Source organism: Stegodyphus dumicola, chromosome 5 (assembly GCF_044657685.1).
Source record: "Stegodyphus dumicola isolate Sdum_Otavi_A_Nest chromosome 5, ASM4465768v1".
Lineage (NCBI taxonomy): Eukaryota > Metazoa > Arthropoda > Arachnida > Araneae > Eresidae > Stegodyphus > Stegodyphus dumicola.
This window is the reverse complement of record NC_140772.1, coordinates 93,444,818-93,467,627: the sequence shown is the minus strand read 5'-3', so window position 1 is coordinate 93,467,627 and position 22,810 is coordinate 93,444,818. Positions and strand designations below refer to the sequence as shown.

Genomic DNA, 22,810 nt, shown 5'->3' with positions numbered 1-22,810 from the left:
TTTTGCTAGACGACTGCTTTTAATGCAACACATTTTTGAGCCCCTCATTTTCCTTTCCTAAATTTGAATTTTGTTTCTTAACTTCTCCTAATTTTATGAGAGTATGAAAAGGTTCACTAGAACAATCATCTGTTGTAGAACTAGAGCCTTTCAGTTTTTAAACCGTTTCCTCCACTTCGTCATCAAGGTCTTATTTTTCTTCTTCCAAGACTCTGATGAGTTGCTCCATTTTTTGGTAGCTTTTTCAAATAGAGTTTAAGATTTCTTTTCTAATCAATGATAACTGAGACTAATAAGATTGAATTTAGGATCTGGAGAATTTCCACATTTATTCTTTGGTTCATCCGTTCCAGTAGCGTTGACTTTTAATGACGTATTTTCAGTCATTTCCTTCCGTTGTTCCATTTCTTTTTTATTCTCAAATATTATTTCTTTTTATTTAGAAAATTAAACATGCTTCCACTCTATGTTAAACTATCATAATCAATTTAACTTTATATAAAATACAATTCCTACTTGCTACATGATTGCTTTACAATAAGCGCAAGGACATTGGATTAATCCTTCACTCCTAGGGTGGCTGTTAATTTCCAGATTGTCAAAAATCAGAATTTTCCATATCACCAGGGTGGTAATTTTCTTCTTTTAACGCAGGAAGAGCTCGAAGAAAAAAATTGCGCTCCGCTTTCGGTAATAAGTTTTAAACTTTTGAGAATTTGGGTCCACTGTTGGACTGCCAGATTATAATAAGAGGGCGATGTAAACTTTACATTTAACCAAGCAAACAAAAAAAAATTATAATTATAAGAAAAACACTACATGGAAGCATTACATGTCAAAAGTAATAAATGTAGCATAAATCAATTACTCTTGGATAAGAGGAAAAGTTATGTCCATGCAAAAATCTGTCGAATCTCTTTTAACTAACGGCTCAGATGTTAGATGTTTCAATTTTTGTTGACTGTTGCCATTTAGCGTTAGGTTATAGAATTTATTTTACCTTCAATTGCATTTTTAGTTTTGAAACAAAGGGTGCACAAAATATCCATTTCTTCATCTTTACCACAGAATCATATAACAACCCACCAGAAGGTACACATTTTTTTTACGACACTTTTTCCATGCAAGTGCATCACTCGCTTTAGTGCATCAATCTCTTTTAACTAACGGTTCAGATGTTAGATGTTTCAATTTTTATTGACTGTTGCCATTTAGCGTTAGGTTATAGACTCGCCCCTCGGGCTCTGATGAAGGTCTCGACGAAGAGTCCGCAAGATATTTCACATTCATCTCTATGAAGAGTAAACCGGGAATCTTTTGATGACGAGTTTGAAATGATTGATTTAACTGCACAGAATCAGGATGATTCTCCAAAACATCAATGAATCGGGATGATTCATTTAACATGGAATCAGGGTTATTCCACTCAAACTTCACAGAATCGTTATGATTCATTTAACATGGAATCAGGATGATTCCCTGAAACTTCACTGAATCGGGATGATTCATTTAACATGGAATCGGGATGATTCCTTAAAACTTCACTCAATCGGAATAATTCATTTAACATGGAATCGGGATGATTCCCTAAAACATCACTGAATCGGAATGATTCACTTAACATAGAATCAGTTCTTGAAAAGTTCATTATATGGGGTTGGATCTCCCTCTGGTTTGAAGCGACTCTCGAATTCTAAAAGCCAAATCACAATATCATATCCACCCTACTATAAAAGGAACTTTCAAAGTAAAAATTTTGAAAATGTCAAAATAGTTCGAATTCAACTTTGACCGCACCTGTGGAATTACTATTTTGTTTATCTTCATTACTTTTGCTAGACGACTGCTTTTAATGCAACACATTTTTGAGCCACTCATTTTCCTTTTCTAAATTTGAATTTTGTTTCTTAACTTCTCCTAATTCTATGAGAGTATGAAAAGGTTCACTAGAACAATCATCTGTTGTAGAACTAGAGCCTTTCATTTTTTAAACCGTTTCCTCCACTTCGTCATCAAGGTCTTATTTTTCTTCTTCCAAGACTCTGATGAGTTGCTCCATTTTTTGGTAGCTTTTTCAAATAGAGTTTAAGATTTCTTTTCTAATCAATGATAACTGAGACTAATAAGATTGAATTTAGGATCTGGAGAATTTCCACATTTATTCTTTGGTTCATCCGTTCCAGTAGCGTTGACTTTTAATGACGTATTTTCAGTCATTTCCTTCCGTTGTTCCATTTCTTTTTTATTCTCAAATATTATTTCTTTTTATTTAGAAAATTAAACATGCTTCCACTCTATGTTAAACTATCATAATCAATTTAACTTTATATAAAATACAATTCCTACTTGCTACATGATTGCTTTACAATACGCACAAGGACATTGGATTAATCCTTCACTCCTAGGTGGCTGTTAATTTCCAGATTGTCAAAAATCAAAATTTTCCATATCACCAGGGTGGTAATTTTCTTCTTTTAACGCAGGAAGAGCTCGAAGAAAAAAATTGCGCTCCGCTTTCGGTAATATGTTTTAAACTTTTGAGAAGTTGGGTCCACTGTTGGGCTGCCAGTTTATAATAAGAGGGCGATGTAAACTTTACATTTAACCAAGCAAACAAAAAAAAATTATAATCATAAGAAAAACACTACATGGAAGAATTACATGTCAAATGTAATAAATGTAGCATAAATCAATTACTCTTGGATAAGAGGAAAAGTTATGTCCATGCAAAAATCTGTCGAATCTCTTTTAACTAACGGCTCAGATGTTAGATGTTTCAATTTTTGTTGACTGTTGCCATTTAGCGTTAGGTTATAGAATTTATTTTACCTTCAATTGCATTTTTAGTTTTGAAACAAAGGGTGCACAAAATATCCATTTCTTCATCTTTACCACAGAATCATATAACAACCCACCAGAAGGTACACATTTTTTTTACGACACTTTTTCCATGCAAGTGCATCACTCGCTTTAGTGCATCAATCTCTTTTAACTAACGGTTCAGATGTTAGATGTTTCAATTTTTATTGACTGTTGCCATTTAGCGTTAGGTTATAGACTCCCCCCTCGGGCTCTGATGACGTCTCGACGAAGAGTCCGCAAGATATTTCACATTCATCTCTATGAAGAGTAAACCGGGAATCTTTTGATGACGAGTTTGAAATGATTGATTTAACTGCACAGAATCAGGATGATTCTCCAAAACATCAATGAATCGGGATGATTCATTTAACATGGAATCAGGGTTATTCCACTCAAACTTCACAGAATCGTTATGATTCATTTAACATGGAATCAGGATGATTCCCTGAAACTTCACTGAATCGGGATGATTCATTTAACATGGAATCGGGATGATTCCTTAAAACTTCACTCAATCGGAATGATTCATTTAACATGGAATCGGGATGATTCCCTAAAACATCACTGAATCGGAATGATTCACTTAACATAGAATCAGTTCTTGAAAAGTTCATTATATGGGGTTGGATCTCCCTCTGGTTTGAAGCGACTCTCGAATTCTAAAAGCCAAATCACAATATCATATCCACCCTACTATAAAAGGAACTTTCAAAGTAAAAATTTTGAAAATTGCAAAATAGTTCGAATTCAACTTTGACAGCACCTGTGGAATTACTATTTTGTTTATCTTCATTACTTTTGCTAGACGACTGCTTTTAATGCAACACATTTTTGAGCCCCTCATTTTCCTTTCCTAAATTTGAATTTTGTTTCTTAACTTCTCCTAATTCTATGAGAGTATGAAAAGGTTCACTCGAACAATCATCTGTTGTAGAACTAGAGCCTTTCAGTTTTTAAACCGTTTCCTCCACTTCGTCATCAAGCTCTTATTTTTCTTCTTCCAAGACTCTGATGAGTTGCTCCATTTTTTGGTAGCTTTTTCAAATAGAGTTTAAGATTTCTTTTCTAATCAATGATAACTGAGACTAATAAGATTGAATTTAGGATCTGGAGAATTTCCACATTTATTCTTTGGTTCATCCGTTCCAGTAGCGTTGACTTTTAATGACGTATTTTCAGTCATTTCCTTCCGTTGTTCCATTTCTTTTTTATTCTCAAATATTATTTCTTTTTATTTAGAAAATTAAACATGCTTCCACTCTATGTTAAACTATCATAATCAATTTAACTTTATATAAAATACAATTCCTACTTGCTACATGATTGCTTTACAATAAGCTCAAGGACATTGGATTAATCCTTCACTCCTAGGGTGGCTGTTAATTTCCAGATTGTCAAAAATCAGAATTTTCCATATCACCAGGGTGGTAATTTTCTTCTTTTAACGCAGGAAGAGCTCGAAGAAAAAAATTGCGCTCCGCTTTCGGTAATAAGTTTTAAACTTTTGAGAATTTGGGTCCACTGTTGGGCTGCCAGTTTATAATAAGAGGGCGATGTAAACTTTACATTTAACCAAGCAAACAAAAAAAATTATAATTATAAGAAAAACACTACATGGAAGCATTACATGTCAAAAGTAATAAATGTAGCATAAATCAATTACTCTTGGATAAGAGGAAAAGTTATGTCCATGCAAAAATCTGTCGAATCTCTTTTAACTAACGGCTCAGATGTTAGATGTTTCAATTTTTGTTGACTGTTGCCATTTAGCGTTAGGTTATAGAATTTATTTTACCTTCAATTGCATTTTTAATTTTGAAACAAAGGGTGCACAAAATATCCATTTCTTCATCTTTACCACAGAATCATATAACAACCCACCAGAAGGTACACATTTTTTTTACGACACTTTTTCCATGCAAGTGCATCACTCGCTTTAGTGCATCAATCTCTTTTAACTAACGGTTCAGATGTTAGATGTTTCAATTTTTATTGACTGTTGCCATTTAGCGTTAGGTTATAGACTCCCCCCTCGGGCTCTGATGAAGGTCTCGACGAAGAGTCCGCAAGATATTTCACATTCATCTCTATGAAGAGTAAACCGGGAATCTTTTGATGACGAGTTTGAAATGATTGATTTAACTGCACAGAATCAGGATGATTCTCCAAAACATCAATGAATCGGGATGATTCATTTAACATGGAATCTGGGTTATTCCACTCAAACTTCACAGAATCGTTATGATTCATTTAACATGGAATCAGGATGATTTCCTGAAACTTCACTGAATCGGGATGATTCATTTAACATGGAATCGGGATGATTCATTTAACATGGAATCGGGATGATTCCTTAAAACTTCACTGAATCGGGATGATTCATTTAACATGGAATCGGGATGATTCCCTAAAACATCACTGAATCGGAATGATTCACTTAACATAGAATCAGTTCTTGAAAAGTTCATTATATGGGGTTGGATCTCCCTCTGGTTTGAAGCGACTCTCGAATTCTAAAAGCCAAATCACAATATCATATCCACCCTACTATAAAAGGAACTTTGAAAGTAAAAATTTTGAAAATGTCAAAATAGTTCGAATTCAACTTTGACCGCACCTGTGGAATTACTATTTTGTTTATCTTCATTACTATTGCTAGACGACTGCTTTTAATGCAACACATTTTTGAGCCACTCATTTTCCTTTTCTAAATTTGAATTTTGTTTCTTAACTTCTCCTAATTCTATGAGAGTATGAAAAGGTTCACTAGAACAATCATCTGTTGTAGAACTAGAGCCTTTCAGTTTTTAAACCGTTTCCTCCACTTCGTCATCAAGGTCTTATTTTTCTTCTTCCAAGACTCTGATGAGTTGCTCCATTTTTTGGTAGCTTTTTCAAATAGAGTTTAAGATTTCTTTTCTAATCAATGATAACTGAGACTAATAAGATTGAATTTAGGATCTGGAGAATTTCCACATTTATTCTTTGGTTCATCCGTTCCAGTAGCGTTGACTTTTAATGACGTATTTTCAGTCATTTCCTTCCGTTGTTCCATTTCTTTTTTATTCTCAAATATTATTTCTTTTTATTTAGAAAATTAAACATGCTTCCACTCTATGTTAAACTATCATAATCAATTTAACTTTATAGAAAATACAATTCCTATTTGCTACATGATTGCTTTACAATAAGCGCAAGGACATTGGATTAATGCTTCACTCCTAGGGTGGCTGTTAATTTCCAGATTGTCAAAAATCAAAATTTTCCATATCACCAGGGTGGTAATTTTCTTCTTTTAACGCAGGAAGAGCTCGAAGAAAAAATTCCGCTCCGCTTTCGGTAATAAGTTTTAAACTTTTGAGAATTTGGGTCCACTGTTGGGCTGCCAGTTTATAATAAGAGGGCGATGTAAACTTTACATTTAACCAAGCAAAAAAAAATATTATAATTATAAGAAAAACACTACATGGAAGCATTACATGTCAAAAGTAATAAATGTAGCATAAATCAATTACTCTTGGATAAGAGGAAAAGTTATGTCCATGCAAAAATCTGTCGAATCTCTTTTAACTAACGGCTCAGATGTTAGATGTTTCAATTTTTGTTGACTGTTGCCATTTAGCGTTAGGTTATAGAATTTATTTTACCTTCAATGTCATTTTTAGTTTTGAAACAAAGGGTGCACAAAATATCCATTTCTTCATCTTTACCACAGAATCATATAACAACCCACCGGAAAGTACACATTTTTTTTACGACACTTTTTCCATGCAAGTGCATCACTCGCTTTAGTGCATCAATCTCTTTTAACTAACGGTTCAGATGTTAGATGTTTCAATTTTTATTGACTGTTGCCATTTAGCGTTAGGTTATAGACTCCCCCCTCGGGCTCTGATGAAGGTCTCGACGAAGAGTCCGCAAGATATTTCACATTCATCTCTATGAAGAGTAAACCGGGAATCTTTTGATGACGAGTTTGAAATGATTGATTTAACTGCACAGAATCAGGATGATTCTCCAAAACATCAATGAATCGGGATGATTCATTTAACATGGAATCAGGGTTATTCCACTCAAACTTCACAGAATCGTTATGATTCATTTAACATGGAATCAGGATGATTCCCTGAAACTTCACTGAATCGGGATGATTCATTTAACATGGAATCGGGATGATTCCTTAAAACTTCACTGAATCGGGATGATTCATTTAACATGGAATCGGGATGATTCCCTAAAACATCACTGAATCGGAATGATTCACTTAACATAGAATCAGTTCTTGAAAAGTTCATTATATGGGGTTGGATCTCCCTCTGGTTTGAAGCGACTCTCGAATTCTAAAAGCCAAATCACAATATCATATCCACCCTACTATAAAAGGAACTTTCAAAGTAAAAATTTTGAAAATGTCAAAATAGTTCGAATTCAACTTTGACCGCACCTGTGGAATTACTATTTTGTTTATCTTCATTACTTTTGCTAGACGACTGCTTTTAATGCAACACATTTTTGAGCCACTCATTTTCCTTTTCTAAATTTGAATTTTGTTTCTTAACTTCTCCTAATTCTATGAGATTATGAAAAGGTTCACTAGAACAATCATCTGTTGTAGAACTAGAGCCTTTCAGTTTTTAAACCGTTTCCTACACTTCGTCATCAAGGTCTTATTTTTCTTCTTCCAAGACTCTGGTGAGTTGCTCCATTTTTTGGTAGCTTTTTCAAATAGAGTTTAAGATTTCTTTTCTAATCAATGATAACTGAGACTAATAAGATTGAATTTATGATCTGGAGAATTTCCACATTTATTCTTTGGTTCATCCGTTCCAGTAGCGTTGACTTTTAATGACGTATTTTCAGTCATTTCCTTCCGTTGTTCCATTTCTTTTTTATTCTCAAATATTATTTCTTTTTATTTAGAAAATTAAACATGCTTCCACTCTATGTTAAACTATCATAATCAATTTAACTTTATATAAAATACAATTCCTACTTGCTACATGATTGCTTTACAATACGCGCAAGGACATTGGATTAATCCTTCACTCCTAGGTGGCTGTTAATTTCCAGATTGTCAAAAATCAAAATTTTCCATATTACCAGGGTGGTAAATTTCTTCTTTTAACGCAGGAAGAGCTCGAAGAAAAAAATTGCGCTCCGCTTTCGGTAATATGTTTTAAACTTTTGAGAAGTTGGGTCCACTGTTGGGCTGCCAGTTTATAATAAGAGGGCGATGTAAACTTTACATTTAACCAAGCAAACAAAAAAAAATTATAATCATAAGAAAAACACTACATGGAAGAATTACATGTCAAAAGTAATAAATGTAGCATAAATCAATTACTCTTGGATAAGAGGAAAAGTTATGTCCATGCAAAAATCTGTCGAATCTCTTTTAACTAACGGCTCAGATGTTAGATGTTTCAATTTTTGTTGACTGTTGCCATTTAGCGTTAGGTTATAGAATTTATTTTACCTTCAATTGCATTTTTAGTTTTGAAACAAAGGGTGCACAAAATATCCATTTCTTCATCTTTACCACAGAATCATATAACAACCCACCAGAAGGTACACATTTTTTTTACGACACTTTTTCCATGCAAGTGCATCACTCGCTTTAGTGCATCAATCTCTTTTAACTAACGGTTCAGATGTTAGATGTTTCAATTTTTATTGACTGTTGCCATTTAGCGTTAGGTTATAGACTCCCCCCTCGGGCTCTGATGACGTCTCGACGAAGAGTCCGCAAGATATTTCACATTCATCTCTATGAAGAGTAAACCGGGAATCTTTTGATGACGAGTTTGAAATGACTGATTTAACTGCACAGAATCAGGATGATTCTCCAAAACATCAATGAATCGGGATGATTCATTTAACATGGAATCAGGGTTATTCCACTCAAACTTCACAGAATCGTTATGATTCATTTAACATGGAATCAGGATGATTCCCTGAAACTTCACTGAATCGGGATGATTCATTTAACATGGAATCGGGATGATTCCTTAAAACTTCACTGAATCGGGATGATTCATTTAACATGGAATCGGGATGATTCCCTAAAACATCACTGAATCGGAATGATTCACTTAACATAGAATCAGTTCTTGAAAAGTTCATTATATGGGGTTGGATCTCCCTCTGGTTTGAAGCGACTCTCGAATTCTAAAAGCCAAATCACAATATCATATCCACCCTACTATAAAAGGAACTTTCAAAGTAAAAATTTTGAAAATGTCAAAATAGTTCGAATTCAACTTTGACCGCACCTGTGGAATTACTATTTTGTTTATCTTCATTACTTTTGCTAGACGACTGCTTTTAATGCAACACATTTTTGAGCCACTCATTTTCCTTTTCTAAATTTGAATTTTGTTTCTTAACTTCTCCTAATTCTATGAGAGTATGAAAAGGTTCACTAGAACAATCATCTGTTGTAGAACTAGAGCCTTTCAGTTTTTAAACCGTTTCCTACACTTCGTCATCAAGGTCTTATTTTTCTTCTTCCAAGACTCTGATGAGTTGCTCCATTTTTTGGTAGCTTTTTCAAATAGAGTTTAAGATTTCTTTTCTAATCAATGATAACTGAGACTAATAAGATTGAATTTAGGATCTGGAGAATTTCCACATTTATTCTTTGGTTCATCCGTTCCAGTAGCGTTGACTTTTAATGACGTATTTTCAGTCATTTCCTTCCGTTGTTCCATTTCTTTTTTATTCTCAAATATTATTTCTTTTTATTTAGAAAATTAAACATGCTTCCACTCTATGTTAAACTATCATAATCAATTTAACTTTATAGAAAATACAATTCCTACTTGCTACATGATTGCTTTACAATACGCGCAAGGACATTGGATTAATCCTTCACTCCTAGGTGGCTGTTAATTTCCAGATTGTCAAAAATCAAAATTTTCCATATCACCAGGGTGGTAATTTTCTTCTTTTAACGCAGGAAGAGCTCGAAGAAAAAATTCCGCTCCGCTTTCGGTAATAAGTTTTAAACTTTTGAGAATTTGGGTCCACTGTTGGGCTGCCAGTTTATAATAAGAGGGCGATGTAAACTTTACATTTAACCAAGCAAACAAAAAATATTATAATTATAAGAAAAACACTACATGGAAGCATTACATGTCAAAAGTAATAAATGTAGCATAAATCAATTACTCTTGGATAAGAGGAAAAAGTTATGTCCATGCAAAAATCTGTCGAATCTCTTTTAACTAACGGCTTAGATGTTAGATGTTTCAATTTTTGTTGACTGTTGCCATTTAGCGTTAGGTTATATAATTTATTTTACCTTCAATTGCATTTTTAGTTTTGAAACAAAGGGTGCACAAAATATCCATTTCTTCATCTTTACCACAGAATCATATAACAACCCACCAGAAGGTACACATTTTTTTTACGACACTTTTTCCATGCAAGTGCATCACTCGCTTTAGTGCATCAATCTCTTTTAACTAACGGCTCAGATGTTATATGTTTCAATTTTTATTGACTGTTGCCATTTAGCGTTAGGTTATAGACTCCCCCCTCGGGCTCTGATGACGTCTCGACGAAGAGTCCGCAAGATATTTCACATTCATCTCTATGAAGGGTAAACCGGGAATCTTTTGATGACGAGTTTGAAATGATTGATTTAACTGCACAGAATCAGGATGATTCTCCAAAACATCAATGAATCGGGATGATTCATTTAACATGGAATCAGGGTTATTCCACTCAAACTTCACAGAATCGTTATGATTCATTTAACATGGAATCAGGATGATTCCCTGAAACTTCACTGAATCGGGATGATTCATTTAACATGGAATCGGGATGATTCCTTAAAACTTCACTCAATCGGAATGATTCATTTAACATGGAATCGGGATGATTCCCTAAAACATCACTGAATCGGAATGATTCACTTAACATAGAATCAGTTCTTGAAAAGTTCATTATATGGGGTTGGATCTCCCTCTGGTTTGAAGCGACTCTCGAATTCTAAAAGCCAAATCACAATATCATATCCACCCTACTATAAAAGGAACTTTCAAAGTAAAAATTTTGAAAATGTCAAAATAGTTCGAATTCAACTTTGACAGCACCTGTGGAATTACTATTTTGTTTATCTTCATTACTTTTGCTAGACGACTGCTTTTAATGCAACACATTTTTGAGCCACTCATTTTCCTTTTCTAAATTTGAATTTTGTTTCTTAACTTCTCCTAATTCTATGAGAGTATGAAAAGGTTCACTCGAACAATCATCTGTTGTAGAACTAGAGCCTTTCAGTTTTTAAACCGTTTCCTCCACTTCGTCATCAAGGTCTTATTTTTCTTCTTCCAAGACTCTGATGAGTTGCTCCATTTTTTGGTAGCTTTTTCAAATAGAGTTTAAGATTTCTTTTCTAATCAATGATAACTGAGACTAATAAGATTGAATTTAGGATCTGGAGAATTTCCACATTTATTCTTTGGTTCATCCGTTCCAGTAGCATTGACTTTTAATGACGTATTTGCAGTCATTTCCTTCCGTTGTTCCATTTCTTTTTTATTCTCAAATATTATTTCTTTTTATTTAGAAAATTAAACATGCTTCCACTCTATGTTAAACTATCATAATCAATTTAACTTTATATAAAATACAATTCCTACTTGCTACATGATTGCTTTACAATACGCGCAAGGACATTGGATTAATCCTTCACTCCTAGGTGGCTGTTAATTTCCAGATTGTCAAAAATCAAAATTTTCCATATCACCAGGGTGGTAATTTTCTTCTTTTAACGCAGGAAGAGCTCGAAGAAAAAAATTGCGCTCCGCTTTCGGTAATAAGTTTTAAACTTTTGAGGATTTGGGTCCACTGTTGGGCTGCCAGTTTATAATAAGAGGGCGATGTAAACTTTACATTTAACCAAGCAAACAAAAAAAAATTATAATTATAAGAAAAACACTACATGGAAGAATTACATGTCAAAAGTAATAAATGTAGCATAAATCAATTACTCTTGGATAAGTGGAAAAGTTATGTCCATGCAAAAATCTGTCGAATCTCTTTTAACTAACGGCTCAGATGTTAGATGTTTCAATTTTTGTTGACTGTTGCCATTTAGCGTTAGGTTATAGTATTTATTTTACCTTCAATTGCATTTTTAGTTTTGAAACAAAGGGGGCACAAAATATCCATTTCTTCATCTTTACCACAGAATCATAGCAACTCACCAGAAGGTATGCATTTTTTTACGATACATTTTCCATGCAAGTGCATCACTCGCTTCCTCTGAACACACGCAACAGGTGTCAGAAACTGAAACATCTTCAGTAAGCATGTATTCATCCTGTTGATTTAATCCATTATCTGCTATAATCTCATCCATGTTTTTTTAAACAGGCTCTTTTTCCTGCATAATCTGATTATTTCACCTTTATCCATTCTTTGGACTCTTTCTATTACGTTAGTTAATACTCTGACAGAAATACTGAGATGTATTTCATACTTTGCCGGTTTCTCATTTGGCAAACTGATACTAAAAATATTATGAAAAGCTGACGTATTCTCGAGTTATTTGCCTTATGTGTACATTGTGAAATTTTGCTTTTAACTCATGGACTATTGGTATTATTGATAAATAAGTGAATTCCATAAAAACAAATATAATGATAGGAAAAAATATTGCACAAATGCGTAAAACAGAATTATGTGCATTATTTATAATACTGATGATTTAATTACATTACAAATTTTGATTTTAAACCAGTTGTACCCTAGTTCTATAGTGATAAGGAAGCGATTTGTAGTCTGAGTACCGTTTATTGGGTACTCAAATAAAGAACGAAGTGAAATTCATGCTTCTGATTATAATATACTAATCAAAATTAAACAGTCGAGATAACTTAAAATTCAAAGCAAAGTCAGTTTTCTAAAGAACAACATAAATACATTTAATACTGAAAGAATGTGGGTTTTGTTTTATTAATAATCAGGATCTGATAAAGTCCTGCTGGAAAAGAAGCCAAGCCTAAAGCAAAGTTCTCCGAAAATCAGATAAGCAGAAAGGAAAATTCACTGAAAAGCATTAATAGTTAAAAATAAAATAAAAAATAATGAATTACAAAAATGAACTGTTAACTCAAATAAATTAGCATAAAAGCACTAACAATCCAAACGTGAGGAAGCACTTAAATATGAATATGAACAAATTAATTTAAGAATAAAAACCTAAATTAACTAAGAATTATTTTTAAAAAATACATGTTTAAATAATGAGTAATTAGCAATAGAGACCCAAAATTTTCGTCAAATCTAAGATACATAATTAAAACCAATAAAATCGAATTTCAGTCCGTAACTTACGCAACGAATGGAGACTGAATTTGTGATGACGTCAGCTGTCCTGTGAACAAATGTAAATATGACGTCACAAAACCCACTTGATCTCTGAGTCATTCTCTGCTTTTTGCAACTTTTCGATTCCTCTCCTGCTGTTGAAAGATTTCTGGCAACACTGTCTTTGTCGTCCACAAAATGCATAGGATAACTTTCTATGACTGTTACTGCGTGACTTTATGAGGATAATGCATAATAATAAATTTTTATCACAATGTAGACAGGGCAGTCTGCCATTTTCATCTGTGCATTAGCAACCGCAGATTATTATTACTCTCCACGATTATTTTTTCACCGCATTGAAATGATCTTCAAGTAACATAACTTCAAATGCGACTTAAAATTAACTTCATTATGTTCTGAGTAAGCTAGATGTTTCTTTAGGAATCTTGAAAATTCTATGTATTTAACTCATTGATAATAACTTATTTTATTAGATAGCTGGAAAGGTCATACTTCCCAGTTAATTGTTTCTGGATCGGATAGTGGTGCTACTCTAAGAGCTTTGCAGCCTGTTACGACATATCACTTAAGGGTCATAACCGAAAACGCGATTGGGAAAAGCAGACCTAGTGCAATTATCAATGTTACAACTCAAGTTGAGGGTAAGTTTACTTGTTTAACGCTTGTTTAACGTTTGTTGCTTAACGTTTGTTTTTATTACAATTCTGTATTGCCTAAAACAAATCTTTATCGATTACCATTGAAATTCTGGCTAATGTTAAATGTAAAATGTACCAAATTATATTTCTTTCGCCTGTATTTTTTTTCACTTTCACATTGGCGATATAACATTAAATTTCAAAGAAAATACTTCGGCAGAACAACTTACATAATAGTTTTTTAAAGATTAGATAGTTCTTTGAAATTATTCAACAAATATGTATAAAAGTCTCTAGTACTGGTTTTTAATGAACAAAAACATTAAAGGAAAGTCTAACTTTAATAGAACTTTCGGGGTGTCTTAATTAATTTTAAAATATTTTTTAGGCAAAAAATAAGGTTAAAATTATTTTCTTAAATAATTTTAATTATCGCTTAACTGTTTTAACTAAAAATGCTGATTTAGTATAAAGGCAATGATGTAATGAAAAGTCGTTAAGTATATAAGAACCAATCGCATTAATATATGTGTTATTTTTCGTGCTAAGTTTTATTATATCAAATTATTAAACTATTGTGAGGCAATTTATTCCTACTTGAATAATTTTTACCTATATAATATCTTAATTATGTGTTATTAAATAAATGTCAATGGTTCAAAAGTGTGTATTAATTACTAAATTTTAAATAGATACATTTTAGAAAAGTTAGTTATTAGTGTTTCAGCATTATTGTCTTGTATATGCGCAAAAATACAATTTGCAACTGGTACTGATATCGTAATTTGTATTCCTGGTACTTTTAATTTTACCACTGCAAGTAATTTATAGCTACGCTTAAAAATTTAAAAAAGCAATTTCTGTGAAGTACCATATATTTTAAATTATAAAACTGGAATATAAAATATTCAGTGTTTCCTGTAATTAACGGTATTTAACTTTAGATGATCGTCAATTGTCTTTTAGTTCGAGGATCCAAGTCATTTCGAGGTTAAGTCATTGTATAATTTTCTGTTTTCCAAAGCTTAAAGTTAAAATGAAATGTATCTTCTGAGCTTGAGAAAAGAATTTGAGATTTCATTGAACTACTGCTGACGACAACCGTTAATAATTGAGGATTTTAAATTAAAGAAAGCTCTTAAATTATGGCTTGTACGTGAGACAATCATTAACAAGCAATGGATCTTTATAGCTATACTAATCTGAGTAATTCTTTTCTACCCCTTTTTTTATATTTACTTGCAGAACTTGGGTCTTAACTTTCAAGGTATTCTATTTTAGGTACAAACTAAGAAAAGTTAAATTTTTAGAGGTTTATAAAAATTAATTAAATGCTGTCCAAGTGAAGATTAGAGAGCTGAAAATACCTTACAGAAATGTTTCCATGTAAAATGTTATTTTTTTTTTTTTTTTTTTTTTTTTTTGCGATGTTACCAAACTTATTTGTTATTATACAATATATATTTTAAAAATAAATGTGCTATTTCATCTTTGTTTAAACTTACAAATCTTGGCATATTTAATGTAATTAACTCAAAATTATATTATTTCTAGGATACAACGGCTGAGATAAAACAGTTCGTCATTAAAGTGTTGGTAACATCATATTAATTTATAGTTAAAAGCATTAGTTTAATTATATTATAAGAAAACAAAGCTAGAAATGTTTTCTTTATGCTTCCTATATCTGAAATTAATTCATTAAAAATTCAAAGAAATCTAAAAACCCAAAAAACTGCTGTGAAAAAATATTTGAAGTAAGTTTATATATGAGAATAATAATGTAACTAAATGAAAAACTAAATAAACTAAATAAAAAATATTAAATGCATTAAACATCAACTCTATAAAACTTAGCGGTCAACTAAATTTGCATGTATAAAATCTATTTAGAATGTTCTCTCTGGAAGCGGAAATCAAACTTTAAATTTTAAAAAAAGGAAAAAGAAAAAAAAAGGAATTACAAATTAATTTTTTGCGTATATTGTGTTTATAAACTAAGCATTCAGCAATTTTTGGTTAAATAGAAATTCTGAATAATTGAATCAAATATATTATACATGCTATAAATTCCATTTACTCTTACCTCAGCTTTGTTTTAATTGGAAGGTAACCTCGAAATAGTGCTTAACTGTCCTGAAAGGCTTGGTTTAAAGTAAAAGACGGTTCCTCACACTTTGTTTCTTGTACTGCAACTTAATTAACAAAGTCATACTCTAGTTAGGCACTAGATTCAGTAAGTTATTATAGCAATTTAAATCATTTATATAAGATCTTAATTTCTGTACAGGTTGCATTTGCTAAAACAAATCAGGATCACACTTTCCGCCATTAATTTTGCTGATACTTCTGAACTGTATTTGCATGCTAATTTTCATATTCTCGGGTTTTTCTGGAAAAAGAATACATGATTCGAGGAAACAGAAAAGTGGAATCATAAATTAAAATGGGTTAGCATAAAAAAATTAAACCTTAAAAATAAAATGTATTTGTTATTATAGGGCTCATATAAATTATTCATCGGATTTTAAAAATCTGTTTTCAGAAGTACGAGTATTATACACAATAATAAATGTAACGTGAAAGGAACAGGAAGCATAACAAGTGTTCCTCTAAGCTACAAATGTGCATTCCGTTGGCACGTGGTAGCCAAGTTCGTTCCATACCTTTTGAAACGTACCTACTTCAAGTTCCATTCGTAGAACCGACACTGCATAGGCTTGATACAGCGTAGAACTAAAGTAGGATATGCCTGACTCTAATACTGCCGTAGGTTCAACATCATAAACTAGAAATTTTGATACTAATGTCATTGAATATGAGAATTAAAGCGCATTTCTCAGCTTGATAGACTTGCCAGGCGTACGATCAGTACCGCGTAGTGTGAATACCGTATGGGTGACCGCCATGGTGAGAAAAGATGACACACATATAGGGTGCTTGATAAACACAGTCACTTCACTTATAACATTTCCACTTTTATATAATATGGGCTCCTTTTTTATTTACCAACAGGAAAGGAAAATTAGGTAGCTTGCCTCCTAAGATGAAGGTTTCCAGTCACAGGAGATTATAAACATCGCGAGGCATCTAATGCAATGTTTATCATCCAAGGCAAGGATGATAAACATTACATTAGATGCTATCCTCCGAGTATATACTCTACAGATCACGCAACAGCAATCGACATTGCCTCTGTTGTTTAATTGTTTTAAGTACGATCAGCGCAGGGCGAAAAGATAAGCCTAGAAAAAATAAGACTCAAAAGCACTTCACAAATTCAGCATCTCAAGTCTCCTGGCAGCAACCCCAGAAGAACCAAAAATTCTGTAGCACACCTTAAATAACCTTGTGAATATGGGCAGCAGCTATGACAATAGCATGTGCACGTAAAAGGGCCTCCAACAGTAATGCCATCATAATAATATTTCTCTCAAATACCAAAAGAGGATAAAATGCAAAGAACGAAAGCCCGCGAGGTTCACAGATTCCCGCGTTTTATAAGCTAGTACAGTTAAGCCAACAGTTAAGCATCTCAGCCAATGGAAACTTTCACAGTGAGAAGAACGAACAATCATAAAATTTCTCTTGCTTATCAAACCAACTGAACTGAAATGTGTTCTTGTCTTATGAAATTGCATATTCATGTTACAAGAAACAAATCGTCGAATATATCTGTCATCAATAGAAACTAAAATTCTACTTGCAAAGTATAGCTGTTCGCATCATAATATGATGCAGTGACTCGGCTGTTTTCATAATAGTTTTACTAATTTATAACTTAAATCCAAAGTGACGTCGTCACAGTTCCTACATGGTATATTTGCAGAACGTGGCGAAACCTTGGTGAATCTGAGATTGTTTTCCATGCACTAATTATTATTGCAGATGCAAAACTTTAAAAATAAAGTGACTTCGATGAAGTATTTACAGTGCCTTTGTGTTTTAAAATATATATATATGTGTAAATTATTACCTTAACAAAAATTAAACAGTTAGAACAGTACTATGGCGTTATACTGAAATTATGATTAAACGATTTTCCGTTGATTAAATTCCATATTTGTAACAGGTAACATTCCACTGTCTTCTTCATCTTATATTACATTATATGACAGTTAAAGATTAGAAAGATAAAGTTTTAGTAGTAAAAATATATAATTTTAAATCAAATTTTGTGTCTGAAGAACACTGTTGTCCCACAATTAACTCGAAGATCAATATTACCATAATTACTTCCTGACTATCTTTCTACGATGGGTGCAATTACACTTTTTAAATCATTCATCTTAAAAATCAACATATGGAAACAATTACTTTATTATATATAAATACATAACCCAGTTTCTTCTAATCGATTAGAGGCCCGCGTTAAACTGTTGTTTTATTGATTATGTCAGGAAAAGAAGTGCTTCAATTCTGTGCTTCATTGGAAACCGATCCAGAGCACTAACTAGAAATTAATTTAAAACAATGAGCTTTACTAATATAGTCTTACATTACACTTAACTCATTATCTTTTAGGAAGATTTATATACACATCTAATACACATACAGACATATGAGGCGAACTGTTAAAAGCAGTGATAAATTGTACACAATGTCCTATGGAAGTACATATATACATTAAGGCGAATAAAGATAAATTTAGTATTTGACGAACACATTCAAAATGCAAATATGAATATATTTTATTGTCAAAAGAAAAAAAGGTGTCTCATTATTATTTGAAACATATTCTTATTTAAGTAACTTTTGATGCATGGATAGAAGGAAATACAAGCTATTTATAGCTCAATCTTTCAACTTTTAAGGAAAAAAATACCTTCCCATTCGCTGTCAATCACTAACCAGACAAAAACTCTGCTTTTACTTGGCGGCCCCTGCAGAAGACCGTTCATGTACAAAAATGGTGCTCACAGTTCTATTCCTTTTCCTGTTGCAGTATGCAATTAAGAGTGAGAATAAATCTTTCTAAAAAATATGTTCAACATTTTGCACGGAATGAAAAAAATAAAATTAGAAACCTGGATAAAATTGAATAATTTTCATTCCATTTTATGACAAGCATCATAGGCAAAGCTACTTTACCTTGATCATATATCCCTACTGTGCGTCTATCATTTGTACCGAACTTATTTTTTTGTTGATCTCGTATTGTATGTTTGATTTCTGCTTGTTCGACGAAATGAAGTAACAGAAATACTTACTTTTTATCTGCTGGTTTCCTTGAGTTATAACTAAAAGGTGATCATAAAAACCTTCCCCAATATATGAACCTATAACACTTAACCAATCCAATATTTCAAATATTGTTGTTTCACGGTATGCGCTCGAGTTTGTGATGGCAAATTTGCTAGCATAAAACATTTGCAAAAGAAAGCATTGTAAAGGACGAATGACAACACAAAGGGGAATGAGAAGGAAAAAAAATATATTGGAATTACAAGTTTTCTATCTGTCCACCTTCGCAGACGACAACGCATTGCGCAATAATAATTAAATTTGTTAGGACTTTGTTGACAATAATAACTAACGTAACATCGAGAAATCTGTTTAACTTCAACTTTTATGGCATCTTTCATTTCTGATAAACCCTGACAATCTTGGATTTGATGTGTATACTTTATATTTCAGATAACACTGAAATCGTAACCAGTTTAAAACAATAAATTTCTCACGGTTACGGTTACAGAGAAAAAATTTCGAAATTTTCAAACGGCAACAGCCACTTTTTCTCTGCGCAAACTTATTAGCGCATGGAAAAACCATAAATGGCATTCCAACGATACATGTGTGAAGAAAATTGCCGGCGTAAAGCATTTGTAAAGAAGAGCATTGTATAAAACCATTGACAACACTAGAGCGGGAGGGAAAAAAAGGCTTTTACACGTTTTTACAACGTTTTAAGACAGAGTCGTCTTCCATAAATTTGTTGTTGGGTGGCCACCACAATTCCCCCGAACTCACTCCGATAAATTTCTGTTCTAGGCTTATCACAAATCTCAAGTATACACATTAAATCCAAGATTGTCAGAATTTGTCAGATTCGAAAGATGCCCTAAAATGTGAAGCTCTACTGATCCCTTTTTCGGTATTATTGTCAACAATCTTCCGCATGAAATGCGTCAACAATCTCTCGCATGTATCTCTCGCAAGGATCTCTCGCAAGGAGGGCACGTGAAAAACTTGTAGCTCGCATAAAAGTTTTTAAACCCTCTCCTGATTTGTATTGTCATTGGTCCTTAACAATGCTCTTTTTTGCAAATGTTTTATGTGGCAGTTTCGTCATACGTGTATCGTTCCAACGCCATTTATGGTTTTTCAGTGCGCTGATCAATTTGCACAGGAAAAAAGGTAGTTGCCCTTCCTTCACTGTAACCGCAACCGTGAAAGCGCTTTTGTTTAAAATCATCTCAATCTCGAGCGCACACCTTCAAATAACAATATCTGAAACTTCATTCCGTTTGGTGAGCGGATACGCAACTAGCGGTTCGTACATTAGGGACTTTTTTTTAATTGACAACCCTACATTTACTCTGTTATGACCTGATATTTATTTCAATAATGTTTCCATTTCTTCCTGTCATAGTTATTAAAATATATTTTGACGAATCAGTAGCCGAAAAAATGTGTATACAGATAACTTTAAATATATTTAAGAATATTTAAAGTAATATTAAATATGTTTAGATATATTTAATATTATTTCGATTTAACACCTTTTGTTAAAATATTAAATATTTCATTAATTTAGTTCTTTAGCTCATTAACTGGAGAATTTCTAAAAAATTAAATTACTTCAATAATTTTCTATATGTTATCATTATACAGCACCCTCTGCGCCGCCAAGAGACCTGTCTGTTCAACCTACGGGAGATCAGTCTCTAAAAGTTACATGGAAGGTATGAAACAGTATCTTTTGGTAAATATGATGCTGCATACTATCAGTAAAATTCTATTCCTTGGATGTTCCGTTATTTTGACATTTTAATATTGATATGTCTCATTAATACTATAGTCTGGAAATTAATTGGGACAAAGCGATATTTTTCATAATTTATCTTATAAAGTGTTAATAATAAAACTAATAGGAAATATGTACTGCTTCAACACTAATGTCCTCTATAATGCACTTAGGCATTAAGTATACTAGTACTGCAGACATAATTTTTACTTCTTTATCATGCAGTCACACTTTCATAGCACTATTATATCATGCCTTCTTTTGACATACAACCCATTTCGCCAAGATGTTCCTTGAAGTGTGACACAAGTTTTCGATCAGCAATAACTCTGGTGAATTTCCAGGCCAATCTAGCACAATAATTGTATTTTCCAACTCCAACCTTCTGACAGATTTTGAATTGTTGCATGGAGTCAAATCATGCTGAAATGTCTCTTCAAAGGTTTTAGAGAATCCTATGTTTTAATATTTCTATGTACTTCTATGAATTCATCATTTCTTCAACAGGATTTATCAATACATTTTCAGTGCACTGTGAAAAACCCCAAAACTTTTGGAGTATTTTAGTCGTATTTTACGGTTTGTCTGATATGTCGAGTTCTTACTGATTCACCATTGCTTCGTCTAACAACGTTAGATATGTAACCATGAACAAATAAATCAGTGTCATTTCTGAAAATGACATTTTTCCAGTCATTTCTGATCACGTGATGATTTACGTGTCAAAAATTATTTTTTAACAAATTGTTTCTTTCTCATCTTCCGATTAGGAGTGAGAAGTCTGCGTTGTGCGTTTGAAGGATGAATATCAATATCAATAGATAAAATATCTCTTTTAAGGTCTTTGCTAATTTTTATTCGAATTTAGCATGCCATTTGAGAGTATGAACTGACCAGAGTTTCCAACACCAGCCACAGAAACACAATCATGGATATATCATTGTTAACTCTTTTGCATCGAGAGAGGACCAAATCTCTTTTACTCAAAAATGGAAAACGCTCGTGTGTAGGAATTTCTGCTGGAATGATTTTCCTTCCCCTATGACAAACTGAATACTACAGCGCTAAAAGTAACCAACTTAAGTAAAGGGACATCTTCTTTCTTGGGCGCTTTCACCCGGTGGGAAATTCCTCTTTGGCACGGGATTGCAACTTCGGGCATCAATAGCTAAACATTGACAGTAAACAAAGGAAAAAGAAGGTGCATTAAAATAACAGAACTACTTTTAGTGGCTTGAAAAGAATGATTGACATGTCAAAACTCTTGAAAGCAATGAGCAATGCGGTAACGTGATGGTGGAAAGCATTAGGTAGGAAATTATTCAGGCGGTCGGGCGACATGCCCAAAGAATATGTATTGTTCTTTGACTTGCCGTTGTCTGAATGCTCGGGCGTTTGGGGCGACTTCGATGTGAAAGAGTTAAGTGCGATTATCTTTGCTCTCTTTCGGGACGTCACATCAGTTCACATCCATGAACTAAAATGAAAGCAAACAACGTGTAGCTAAGAAGTAGTAACTTCCTCTTGTCACAGAAGCAAGCTGAAAAATAGTGAAATAATTCTAATTAATTGTCTGAACCGATTACAAATACTCAAAAACAAAAATTCAGATCACACTAAGGCAGGTTAAAGGACGCGCGGGTGCCAGCTGGTAACTAACTTAAATTTTGTCTAAAAGTCGCTTTATCGCAAATAATTTGCGCACTATAATATGATGCAAATTATGTACATTTCATAGATGTTATGCAAAGCGTAATGGAGTTTAAAAATTTATGTATGTTTTATAGATAATTTTGTTTAGAATCCATTTAGATAATAGTAATTTTATTTATATTCCAATCGGTAATCGATTACTTTCTAATTTTTGAAATCATGGGGAATAATTCTGTCGAGTGAATATTCCTGACATAATGGGTTTTAGACTTTGCCAGACATATCTTCCTCCTATAGACTTCTTTCTCCTCTCTCCTCCCTTACTTAATTATGTCCTTTGTTATAC

General features: G+C 32.8%; 1 protein-coding gene across 6 annotated transcripts in view; it reads left to right on the top strand.

The window, feature by feature from the left end:
• LOC118188464 (cell adhesion molecule Dscam1-like) overlaps positions 1-22,810 on the top strand; it is a 572,681-nt gene that overhangs the window by 401,964 nt on the left and 147,907 nt on the right. For all 6 annotated transcript variants that reach the window (XR_015041171.1, XR_015041170.1, XR_015041169.1 and 3 more), the window contains exons 16-17: positions 13,680-13,847; positions 20,679-20,749. Coding sequence is in view for 3 of the 6 variants with exons in the window: in XM_085816872.1 (XP_085672998.1) it covers positions 13,680-13,847; positions 20,679-20,749 (239 nt within the window). In the remaining 3 variants the exon portion in view is untranslated. The remainder of the gene's footprint in view (positions 1-13,679; positions 13,848-20,678; positions 20,750-22,810) is intronic.